Consider the following 13,391-nt stretch of genomic DNA (forward strand, 5'->3'; position numbering starts at 1 on the left):
CCCCACCCCACCTTCAATTTTCATTTAAAAGATGACAAACAATAATGACAGTGGGCGTTCAATCTCCGGCAGATTTACGAGTATTATTATAATTTTTCGTTGCCCCTCGAGAATATTTTTTTTTTACCGGAATATTATTCAAACTCCTCTTTATTTTGACTCACCGACTTATTTATTTAGCCACGAGCTCCTCCGGTTAATTCGAAAGAGGGCCGGATGCCTGTGGTGAAGGAGTCGGTTTGAGATCGGTAGCAATTCACATTGCGGATTAAAGAGTTACGATAAGAGAGGGACTGTGTTGAATTTACTCGGGGGCCACTTGGCCAACAGACATCCAAGAAATCGCGGATAATCGTGTTTATAAAATACATCTGAAGATTGTTTTAATGAGTCTAGACGGGTCTTTCATGGCGATCCGCCATTATTCGCCTATTTATTTTTCCTAGATTCAAAGCTGGAATAATATTTCCCTAGATTAAACAATTCGTTAATCCATTCATTACATTTTCTATTATTTTTTCATTCATTTCCATTTATTTCCATTTATTTCCATTTATTTTAATTTATTTCCATTTATTTCCATTTATTTCCATTTATTGCCATTTATTTCCATTAATTTCCATTATTTCCCGAATTCCGAGCAATGAGAGCATTGAACATCTTGTTATCTCGAGGAATAAAATTAATAGTCGTTCATACTCGCGTTAAATAATAATTGGAGGTGGATGAGGCGATAGTAGAATCTAATGATGATATTTATCCAAGACTAGTGACGGTAGGGTATTAAATGATTTTTCTCCAGAAGCTACATACTTTTATATTCACATTACATATTCATTTGAGAGCACCTCCATTTGCCTTCCATTACTTCAAGTGCGTCCACGTATAAATGATAAAACCTGAGCTGGTCTTTGTTTTATGGTCCGAGTCTTCACGACTGTCACATGAAATTCTTAATTTTATTGGATATCTCCAGGTTACAATGTTAGACCTGAAGAAAATTCTCAATTACTCCCACGTTCTCCCGGGATTCCCCGGAATTTTTTCCCTCGAAAATTGGCTTTTCAAAATACAAAATGAGTTTACTGATGATTTTTTTTCTGAATGAATGCGTGGAGGACGTGTTTTTTTTATTTCTACCGAGTTTTTCAGACTTAAGAGCAGGTTGGGCGTGGCTTTGGGCAATTTATTAATAATTTTTCGAGGTTTTTCTTGAATTTTTTCCGAGGGAGAGTGAGCGGAAGACTTCCGGTACGCCCACGCGATTGCAAATCACCGGGAATTCACTCCCAGCGGGGAAGATCGGCTCGTTAAAGCGTCTTTCACACGAGACGTCGTCTTCCTCGTGCTGGTGGATCTTTTAAACCGACACGGTTACTCGCAACATCACTTTAAATCAACCACTCACGGTTATACTCTCTCTAATCTACATTTCTCATAAGACAACCACCACTACTCGCTCATTTTTTTTTCAATATCTCGATAATTATGCGCTTTACAGAAAAAAATCATAAATGATTTTTGTAGCCTGTAGAATTACCCACAAAAAACGTTCAATCACTTTTTCCTCTATCTTTCGTAATTACGATGGTAATCATGATGGAAAAGCGAGCTGAATAGTCGACTTCGTGATCTCTCGACATTATCAATGTCACTTCAATTCTGCTCAATATCTGCATAATTACCCATTTTACAGAAAAAAGTCAACTACCATTTTTATATCCTGCAAAATTCCCCGCAAAAATCATCTTGTCATTTTTTCCCCTGAACCTAATAATTACCGAGATAATCAACTTGAAATATAACCACCAAAACACTCGACAGAGTTCAACCGGCGAAAACCGTTCTCACTATTTTTCCAAATATCTCGACAACTATCACTCGTACAAAAAAAAAGTAATTACTCTTTTTTAAAATTCACAAAATTCTCCATAAAAAAGTCTTATAACTCTCCCCCCTATCTCCAGTAATCACCGCGGTAATCAGGATAGAAAATGAGAATGAAGTGGGTAATGTTGGATCCATCGATTTCTCGAGATTATTAATGGACTAATTTATGGATTGGGCCCTATCAGATGCCCCAGCCGATAAAATCCATTAATAATTCCTTTATCTTGCCCGGGGACATGTGTGAATAGTTCTGAAATCGGATAATTCACAAATACACTGAGAATTATGGGGGCTGATGTCATTTATCGTACGGTTACAGTTGTTGAATGCTAAGTACACACGTGAGAGGCGCCTTCCTCGTTTTCTTATCTCCAAGTATCCACACTTGGTCCACCTACATCCCCTGAGGCGTGCCCGTTTACGCATAGTCCATCGTATCATTTTTTCTTCTCAATAAAAATAAACATCTGCGTCGAAAACTACTCGGCGAATATTCAGCGTTAAAGATAAACATGTAGAATTGCTTGTGTAATCTTTTTTTGCGGCTAAGTGGCGACACCGGTATTCCAGGGAGTGCTGGAGTCCCAGTTACATTCGATCTTTTCAATGTAAATTACCGCTTTTTCCTCACCATTTTCTATTCTTTCGTAATTTATGGCTTTTATTTTTTGCGGTTTGTCCCATCGGGAAATTAACGCGGAAGCCTCAGCTCTCGGGCAATTGTTACTTTTAGGAAATCCTCAATTGACACAGAGAGAAATATTTAATAAAATTCAATAATTATTTATTGAAGTCTTCCCCAAAAAATGAAGGGAATAATTTTCATTTTTACTCGAATTCTGAGTAAAAAAATCCTGAATTAAAATTGAAATTCCATCAATTATTTCTTTCTGATTTATTCAATTATTAAATTAGAGTTGTTGGAGTTTTAATTATGCAATAGTAATTTTTTTTATTGTTAAGAATACAAAGGGGTGGAGAGGGGAGTATGGGGGGATATGAAAATCATCCGCGAGAATTAATTGTCCCTCATTTTTCTCCCTTTATTTATGCTCTCCGGTTATATCCAGGGATATAATGAGTAACGCCCGATCAAGGGGTCCCTATAATTTTCGTTTAAGGAAAAATAAAAAAAATAATGCTTTCAGTTGGCTACCCCGTTTGCATGGGTCGATTAAACGTTTTGAAGGTAGCATTACGCAGTAAGTGATACCTGACCGCTTTTCGATTTATTGAACGATAAATTGCGGGCTATTACGTGCCACAGGGATATATCCAGGTTGGACCAGGACTTTATATCTTGCTCATCACGTACCCCCGGTTTTTCTCCTGAAAAGTCCGAGAAAATAGCAATTTTATCGTAAAAAATTGAATTTAATTTTCAAATAGATTTTTTTTGGGACATTCTAAATTGAATATCTCCGAAATTAGTGACTCCAGAGAAAAGTTCATTCGACATTTTTTGTGGGAAATTGATTTTTCTGGAGAAAATGTTAATGACTTTTTTGGGTGAAATCAGCGGTTTTCGAGATATTCGGGGGATTATGGGTTGAATATTGGAATGTGTGAGTGCATGTGCATGCATCGACTTTCATGACTCGTTTTTTTTTTCTCTTGCATTACGATGAGTCACAGACTCACAGTGCAAGTAACTCTCTGACAAATGACTCTGATTTCCTGGACAATAGTTCTGACACCTCTGATACAACTGAGATTATTCCCCTGTCACGAGGTACTTTGAATAAATTAATAATCTTTGAGTCATTATTCCTATTCAACTCCTTTCTCCGCACGTTAAAGTCCCCAACCCTAAAATCGCTATGAATAAAATATTGTACACCTAATTAACAGGAATTATTCTCCTCTCCAAAATGAACATATTATTGACGATTAAACCTGGAGCATTGAAAAATTAACGAGTAAAATTCTCCGTAAAATTCTCATTCGCCCTCGACTCCACGAGAAAACAACAATTAAACGTCATTGCGTGCTGAAATGTCATTGAGATAATTAGAGTAATCCCACAATTTCCCAGAATACAAAAATGGCAATTGTTTAAATCGAATTAAAAAATAGAAAAATTCCATTATTCGCAATTATTTTCCAATGTCCACCGATTATCTCGCGTTATTTTCTATCCGACAATTTTAAATATCAAATGCCTGGAAATAATTTTTTTAAATTCACTGCAATAACCATCTAAAAAAAATGGATAATTCCCGCGCATGAGCGTCTCAAATTCCCATAAAATTGATAATTAATTGAAACTGTCAAAGTCCTCAAAGAATTTCCCCGAATGAGGCTGTTATCCCTGTCTCCTGGAGCATGTTAATCCTGTTTTTCTTGCATAACACACACGAGTAGAGGACCGTTGAAAAAAAAAAAAAAAATTCAACAGTCATTGCACCGAGTTTATGTACTCCCTCGTAACAAGTGCCCGGGAGGTAAATAATTTATATCTCGAGCTCGTCGACTCCACGATAAACAGTCTTTGATCCTTTGAAATGGATTTATGTCACTGGGAACACCTGCTCCACCGATAATTAATCATTTTTATTTAAACAAAGCCACCATAAATCCCTCACCACCCGAATACCTGAAATTATTTTATTCAATTTAATGTCGATTGCTATATCCGGATTTTTTATCAGTCAACGAGAGTGCGCGATTGAATTATCGATGAATTATCATTCGTGATTTATTTGAGAGTTTAATTGAGTGTTTGGTGAGATGATCGATTGATCTCTGCCCCTCCTCTCTCTCTCTCTCTAGCGAATTTACATACAATGCCGGATAACTAATTGCACAATGCAACGAGGGCGTGACGAACGCCGAAATTTCAATGGGGCATTCGTTTCAGTTTTCTGTCGGGTCTTTTGATTTTTTTGCCAATCGTGACATGTTTTTTTGCAGGATGTCGATGTAATATGATTGGATCGACTTCTTCGGCGTGTGATATTGTCTCGGGACAATGTCTCTGCAAGCCTAATATCATTGGAAGACAGTGTCATCAGTGTCAGGTAGGGTAATCAATTTATTATCAAGATAATTAATAATAATTAATAATAGTTATTCGAATTACAGATATTTGAAAATTCCGTTAATTTAGTCCATTAAGAAAATTCTGTATGTCAATTAATTTCTATTTAAATGTAATCTGATTTAATACCCGCATAAAAAAAATGTAATTGGAATAATTTTTTCCGAATTTACCAAAAATTTCGGGTAAATTTTTGAAAAATTTTTCAAAACACATTTTTGGAAAAATTTTCAAAACATTTTCCAAAAATACAATTGTTTTGTTCCCCAATTTTTTAAATGTTTTAAAATAAAAATTTTCTGAAGTTTTCCAGAAATTTTTTGAAAATTTGAAAAAAACATTCCGATTAAAATTTTTTTTTTTACCCGGGTAGTCAACTGCATATTCGACGTAATTATTTTTGAGGGCAATTAGATCGAAGAATAATTTTTTCTGTAAGCGGTTTGAATTTTTCTGGGACTTTTGTTTTGAGAGAATGGGAATCGGGATTATTTCAAGAAAAATTATCAAAAAATGGTCGAGTGAATGAAAAAAAAATAAATGATTTGATCGAAGGTCGGTCACTGGGGCATGACAAGTGGAGCTGGATGTGTCCCCTGCGGTTGTGACACCATGGGCTCCACCAACGTCTCCTGCCACCACGACACCGGGGATTGTTATTGTCGACCTGGTGTGGGTGGTGCACGCTGTGACAATTGTTTATCGGGCTATTACGGATTTTCAGAGAATGGCTGTCAAGGTATTTTTTTTTCATTTGTCCCGGAAGTGGAGAGATGAAGGGGACTAATTTTTCTTGTGAATTCGCAGTGTGTGATCCCTGCACAAAACCCGGCCACGTGTGTGATCCAGACACTGGCAGATGTGTCTGTCCACGTCTGACATTTGGAGAGCACTGCGATCGTTGCAGACCGGACTCATACGATCTGATACCAGGAATCGGATGCAAGGCATGCTCCTGCACCCTGGGCTCCACTAGGTCTCAATGTGATTTCAGTGGTCAGTGCCCATGTAGAGTTGGCTTCGAGGGTCTCAGGTGTGATCGATGTGCAACTGGATATTATGGATACCCCAAGTGCAAGCCTTGTAACTGTCATGCTGGGGGTACCATCAAGTGCGGTGATGGATTGTGTCATTGTGATCAGAATGGACAGTGTCCTTGCAAGGAGTATGCCCTGGGGAGACAGTGCAATCAGTGCAAGGAGGGAACATTCGGCCTGTCCGAGGACAACCCTAAGGGCTGCACCGAGTGCTTCTGCTTCGGGAGATCAACCCTTTGCCATCAGGCTGGTCTCACCTGGGGCCAGAGACGACTCACCAGGTCTCGATTACTTCGCATCAACGAGTCTGCCAATGACGTAATTGTGAGTTTAAAAAATTTTAATAAATAAATAAATAAACCAGAAATTTCTGCACACTCTCCAACCATCCGTAAAGATTCAATTAGATTAAGTCACTTCAAATCATTCATTTAATTCATGGAATTTAATTAGATTTCGATCAATTAATTATTGAAATGGTTTTTTATTTCATGAAATTGTGGAATGAAATTGGATTATTCGTCAGAAAAATGTGAAAATTAGTCGTGAAAATTTGAATCGTTAGACTGACAAACGGCTGTGATAATTAATTCGTCAATTTTTTATTTGTTGATAAAGATCTCGAATTATGGGTACTCTGTCGCCCTCCCGGCCTTCAATGGCGGCTTAAACGTGACCAATGGATTATCAATAATTCCTGGGAGCGGAGGTGACGTCATTCTACCGGCAAATCTCTATTACAGTTATCCGTTGTACTGGCAATTACCGGAGTCTTTCCTCGGGGACAAGGTAAATATTTTTTCTATTCACTCCAGGCCTTTTTAATGGATCTCACATCAAATTCCCCATCTTTCCACGAATATCAACAGAACGCTGAATACTCAATGACTCCTTTCATTCAAACAAGAAAATTCCACTTTTCGAGTTGTTTTTTATTTGTCTTCCAGGTCGTATCGTACGGTGGATTTTTGAGATTTAAAACATCGGCAGTGGGGGGAATCCCACTTAGATCTAGTCTTCAATATCCATTGGTTCAAATTCAGGGGAATGACAAAATCATACTGGAATATTACCAGCATTTACCGGTTAACGACAACAATTTCAAGATCAGGTGAGAGCACTTCATGTTTATGCTGGTGCATATCTTCTGAAATACCGGAGCTATTGAAAATCTCGATGAAGCTTTTTTGTCGCCCATGAAATTGTCTACAAAAAATGTGATATGAGTTTTTTCGATAAACCGAGTTGATTTGAAGGTATTCAAGGTGAAAGTGATGGTTTTCAATTTTCAATGAATTTTTTTCAAGATTTCACGAGTCCCTCTGGCAAATTCAAAATCGTCCGGACTACAAAGTATCCCGGGAAGTGCTGATGGTGGCCCTCCAAGACATCCAGCACATATTCCTCAAGGCCTCTGACCACTCGGAATTCCAGGAAGCCCAGTGAGCCTTTTGAAAATATATTAAAAAATCCAGTTTAAAAGTTGTAAAAGAGGAGTTGTAATGAATGATAATTTCTTTCAGACTGCTTGAGGCTTCATTGGATGCTGCTGTACTCACTCCCACCCACACACCACCACTGGCAACGGGAATTGAAATTTGCGAGTGTCCAACTGAGTACAACAACACGTCCTGCCAGGATCCAAGTATCGGTTATTATCGGTGGTACAACAACGAAACAACAACAGCCACGATTGTAATCGATCTGGTGGGCCAAGCGAGGCCATGCCAGTGTAATGGCAGATCGGAAATATGTCACATTGAAACCGGTTATTGTCTGGTGAGACAAAAACACATTCAGACATGAGCAATTTTCATTTCTCTTTTACACTGGGGAAAATATTTATTTTTTATCAAGTGCAAGTGTTTCTTTCATCGAGAAAATTCTTCATTTTAAATTACATTAACAACTTGATTGACGACATAATTTATGTAGCTCTCGGATAATATCAGGATTGAAAGAAAAAAAAATCTTGACATTTATAACTTGATTAAATTGAGAAATTAAATTATGAATTAAGTTAATTGCTGATAAAATAGCGGACGATTTTTTATCATTGCAGAATTGTCGAGAAGATACAGCGGGAGAATTTTGTCACGTGTGTGCTGAGAGTTTTCATGGGGATCCGGATCAAGGGGGATGTCAGCCCTGTCCCTGTCCTCATGCTGACAAGAGATTCTCCAAGGGGTGTGTCCTGAGAGGTGGTGAAGCTGTCTGTCACTGCAAACCTGGTGAGTCCTCTTTTAAATTCTATTTAATCTCATCAACGAATAATTTCACGGGAAAACGCCATATACAATTTTTATAATCGTTTTTATAATCGCTACGCGTGATAATCTTCGCGAGTTTAATTTTACAACATCACCATTCCTGTACTATCTCGGTCCACCCTAACTCACCAGATCGATCACCTAACGTACCATTTTTGGAATTCACAAAATTCCCCACAAAAAAATGTTCCACCCAGTTTTTTTCTCTGAATTCCGTCCTTTCTGAGATATTCGCGAGCAAAAGGCAACCCGAAAAAAAAACCTGCACTTCCAGGTTACACTGGCTCCAGGTGCGAGCGCTGCTCCTACGGTTTTTACGGCTACCCAGGTCGCCCCAATGGCACATGCACCCCCTGCAATTGCAATCCAGCAGGTAGTGCCTCAGACGAGTGCGACGAAGAAACCGGACAATGCAATTGTCGTCCAGGCTCCACAGGAAGAGATTGTTCTCAGTGCACAGCAGAACGCCACGTCTTCATCAACAGCATATGCACCTCGTGCAACGATAATTGCACAGGTCTCCTCCTGGACGATCTCTCCCAACTCTTATCAAACCTCACCTCAGAGACAACCCACATCGCCAACGGATACATCCCACCCCCCTGGGTGGAGCTGACATACATAAACTCGAATGGAACCGAATTATTCATGGAAATCGAGCGAATCGATCGCCTAAAATCTCAGCTGAAGGTCATCCCCAGGAGCGACTACGAGACCCTGAAGATAAAATCTGAGAATCTTCTCAAAAAATTCTCTGAGGTGAGTGGCGCTTCGTGGGAGCTGAAACCTAAAGCCGAGGACTTTAAAAACAATATCTTCAGTTCTCACGTGGAAGTGAGAAATCTGCGAGACCTCCTGGAGGCAATAACCACTCAATTACTGCATTACGGAGACGACGTGAAGAAGGTAGGGATCAAGAAGTCCCTGAAGGAGGCAAGAATGATTCTGAATTACCTGAAGAGTGTCAATCTCACCCAGAGGACGATGGAGTGCCAGAGACTTGTGGATGAGGCGGAGGACTACATCGACTGGTTAAATGGACAGCTGGACCTGGTGGAGCCCCTGGCGAGGGCAAAGGGCAGGGCCCAGAGGATCCAGATGAAGGCTGAGGACATCAGACGCCTCCTCGAGAACAACATGGAGACTCTCTTCCAATACGACTCATTATTCAATCAAATCAATGGAAGTTACGCAGGAGTGAAAATTTTGAACGATAATATCCGAATTCTCACTGCTGACACTGCGGGAACAATCGAGGAAGGGATTACGATGAACGAGGAGGTGAAAGGATTCATCCTGGACAGTCATAACAACTTTCAGGCAATCCCTGGGCTCAAGGAGAGCCTCGACAACTCCACGGAGAAGCTCACCATCAAAGAGGGCATCCTCTATCGTCTGAACTACGAGTATCAGGACAAATACGTGACTAAAGCCGTAGAGCACTCCCAGAATTTATCGGATTATGTGGATCGTTATGTGGCCCTGTTCGACAGGACTCGAACGCAAGCAGCAAACCCCCTGAAGGCAGTCGAGGCTTACAAGAATATCGTGGAGAATCTCCAGGGAGCGAGAGTGGCAGCAACTGCTGCCAAAGAAACTGCATACGAGGCGTACTACAAGGTCTATCCAAATGGTCCAAAAGATAAATCTTTACTGGATGCAGCAGCCGAAATGTCAGAGTTCTCTGCAACTCAACTGGACATCGCTCTGGGCCTGAAGGACCCTCTGGCCACTACCCAGTCGACCCTCCATACTCATCAGCACTCTGTCCAGGATCTCAAGTCCTCTCTGAACTCCACTGGTATCAGGGACAATCAGATCAATATTAAATTGAGAGAACTGCAATCGTCTGCAACACAGCTGGAGGAAACCATCCATGATATCACGTCCACACATCAGGGCCTCCTGGACTCCATTCAACAGTCAGAGACTCTCATCGAGGATTACAATGTGGGGATTCAGGAGAATTTACTGCCCCAGTTGTCCTCGTTGAAGCAGGAGGGGGATTCAAAAATATCTCTTGCCAGTGAGCAAATCACAGAGGCACTGTCAAATGTCAAAAAAGCTGACGCCAAACTCATCTCCCTGGCTCACGCCTCCCAGAGGGGGCAGCTGGAATTCTCCAAGTGGAATAAAACCCTCTCGGAGAAGCTCAAGACACTGAAGGATAAAATAGCCGAGGCTAGAAATACAGCTGAGGGAATTCGAGTATCACTTAAGTCTGCGGAGAATAAAAAATGCATAAGATCGTTCAGATCGTCAACTATCCAGCCGTCCAGCACTAATAATATCATCATTACCCTGGCCCTCACACATCGCAAAACAGAGGGGGCCCTATTTTATCTCCCCAGCAGTATTAATGACGATTTCCTCGCGATCGAGCTCTTCGATTCTAAAGTGAGATTTTTGTGGAACGTTGGAGGAGGCACTGGTGTGATCGTCCACCCCGAGGAGTTGACGTATGGAGATCCCCAGAATGACGAGTCATGGTACAGAATTGAGGCTGAGCGTGTGAGAAACGTGGGAAAATTAACAGTGAGAAAACAGGTGTCACCCGGTGGAATAATTGTTTCTAATACAACAAATCCACAATTCTCGATGTTCGATGTTGCCACGACAGACAGAATTTGGCTGGGTGGCTCACCAGCCTCACAACGTCGTCCCTCTGAGCTACTGGCAGCCAACGGACTACCAGGTTGCGTTCACCAGGTGCTTCTCGATAACAAACAGATTGGACTGTGGAATTTCATCACATCGGCACCCGATAAAGCCTGCAAGGCATGTGTAGAGGGAGTCGAGGAGACGAGAAACGAGTTGTCTTACAGTTTCAATGGTGAGGGATATTCTGTCAGGAGCAGAGTGCCCTCGGGGCCCTACAATAAGTACACGTTTGGTGTTTCCCTCACCTTCAGGAGCTTCGACGAGTCCGCTCTACTCTTTCTCGCGATTAACGAAGAAACCAATCAACACGTTATGATTTATCTCAAAGAGGGACGAGTTGTTCTTCAGATTGATTACGGTGGAAATATCTCCCTGGAGATGTCATCGACGTTTAAATACAATAATGGCAATTGGACGAAGATCGACGCTTTCAGGCAGTATCAGTTGAGAAAGAGCATTGAGAAATGCTCATTGAGTGTTGGAGAGCATGATAAAAAAATTGGTGCACCTGCCACTCAACCGAAGAAGGAGGATATACCAGATTTTTCAGGTGCCAAGTATTACTTCGGAGGATTGCCCCCCAGTTTCAGGGGGGAGAGACTTCTCTTGCCTCATCAGGTGTCATTCCTGGGGTGCATGAGTAATATAAATGTGCAGGAGGGATATGATCCCATGGCTGAGGTGTTCTATGGGGTCGAGCCCTCGTGCTCCAACAAACCAATGAAGATCGTTGGATTTTATGGGGATGGATACCTGGAGTACAGATCATTTCCTCTGAAGAAAAAATCTGGAAATGTTACTGTATCCTTCAGGACGATGCAGCAGGAGGCTGCTATTATTTTATCGACCTTCCAGGGACAGGAGGGACAGGAGGACGCTGTGAATACTGTTGGAGGTGAAGAAAAGGATAATTATTACTCAATTGCTCTGGTGGACGGACGGGTACAGGCGAGGGTGAATGCAGGACTGGGCGAGCTGGTGCTCCAGTCCAACAGTAGTTTCAACGATGGAAAATATCACACTGTCACCATCATGAAGAGGAGAAAGAGTGTGGAGTTGAGGGTTGACGATGCATATCAGGATGCTGGTGTTTTGGCATCGGCTGCTGCTGTCAGGGCACCTGAATTTGGTGGGCTATTCTTCGGGGGACTCCCAGCTCTCATCAATAATACCAAAATGATTGGATCTGTGGTGCCTCTTTATGGTGCCATCAAGGAGGCCATCTTTAATGAGGAGGTGGTGAGCTTTCAGGAGGCTGTGAGCTTTGAGCACGCGTTTATTGGAAGATCTGGACCTGTCATGGGAAGGGAAACGACGAATTACATGCCATCGGCATCGTTGGCCAGGGGTATGTCCACAGAGCCTGAGGGTTGTCAGAAAGTTCCTTACTACTCACTGGAACCTGGTGCATTAAAATTCGGGGACAAACAGCACAGCCATACCCAGCTCTACCTGAATTTTAAAAAATTCTGGGAGAAGAAGTACGTCATTGAGTTTGATTTCAGGACGTACTATCCCAATGGGCTTTTGTTTATCACACCTGGGATCAAGAGGAGGCAGTACCTTATGGTCGTCGTCAAGGACTCAATGCTAAGTCTCGTTGTCAAGAGCAAGCAGAAGAAGGAGATCGTTTTCAGGACACCTTTTAATGACGGCAATTGGCATCGGGTTGTCATTAGTCACGAGGAGAGGAAACTCACTCTTGTTGTTGATGCACAGAGCCCCAAGGTCATCAAGGTTCCAAGGAAGATGGGACTGGAGTCTATGATGTACATTGGGGGATTGCCTGAGAGTGGAACACGTTTTCCTGATCAGGTGGTGGCTAAACTGGAAACCCTTAAGGGGTGCATCAGGGGGCTGAAGGTCAATGGAAATGTCTACGACATGGTGGGCTCGACGTCGAGGCCCTTCAACGTCGGCCAGTGTTTTCCAAGTGTTGAGAGTGGTGCGTACTTCCAGGATGACGCGTACGCGGTTTACAAGAGGGAATTTGAGCTGGGAGCTGTTCTGGAACTCCAGCTGGAATTCAGAACTTCTGAGTTGTCTGGGGTTCTGTTGAGTATATCAGCACCTGGAGGCAGCCCATCGCTGTCGTTGGAGATTAATGCTGGAAAGATCGTGATGGCTGGTGATCCTGGGGATCGAAATCCAACGCTGGTCGAGCAGAGCTTTGGCAGTGCCTATACCATTTGTGATAATCGGTGGCACAAAATTCAAGCGGTTTACAATGAGGAGGAGCTCACACTCAAGGTCGATGAGCTAGATCAGAGATTTGGACTGCCTGCCGGTGGGGATGGGGGATTCCTCGCGGAGGCTGCCAGCTTTCCACTGTATATTGGAGGACTACCAGGTATTTTTATAATTTGTATTTAAATTTCTATTATTTATACTAAGGCGATAAAAACTTGTTCAATTCACAATTCAATTGTAATTGAACAAAGATATCCCTTTCGTTATAGTAATGAATGACTGCGATTCGATTGAATTAATAAA

At 41.6% G+C, this 13,391-nt stretch overlaps 1 protein-coding gene across 1 annotated transcript in view; it reads left to right on the forward strand.

Moving 5' to 3' along the window:
* Positions 1-13,391, forward strand: part of wb (wing blister) — a 72,577-nt gene that overhangs the window by 58,244 nt on the left and 942 nt on the right. Inside the window, exons 14-22 of the mRNA XM_011311440.1 lie at positions 4,804-4,910; positions 5,486-5,669; positions 5,738-6,291; positions 6,586-6,756; positions 6,915-7,078; positions 7,275-7,409; positions 7,491-7,746; positions 8,030-8,198; positions 8,512-13,248. Of these exons, the coding sequence (XP_011309742.1) occupies positions 4,804-4,910; positions 5,486-5,669; positions 5,738-6,291; positions 6,586-6,756; positions 6,915-7,078; positions 7,275-7,409; positions 7,491-7,746; positions 8,030-8,198; positions 8,512-13,248 (6,477 nt within the window). The remainder of the gene's footprint in view (positions 1-4,803; positions 4,911-5,485; positions 5,670-5,737; positions 6,292-6,585; positions 6,757-6,914; positions 7,079-7,274; positions 7,410-7,490; positions 7,747-8,029; positions 8,199-8,511; positions 13,249-13,391) is intronic.

This window comes from Fopius arisanus, unplaced genomic scaffold (genome assembly GCF_000806365.1).
Source record: "Fopius arisanus strain USDA-PBARC FA_bdor unplaced genomic scaffold, ASM80636v1 scaffold00088, whole genome shotgun sequence".
Classification (NCBI taxonomy): Eukaryota; Metazoa; Arthropoda; class Insecta; order Hymenoptera; family Braconidae; genus Fopius; species Fopius arisanus.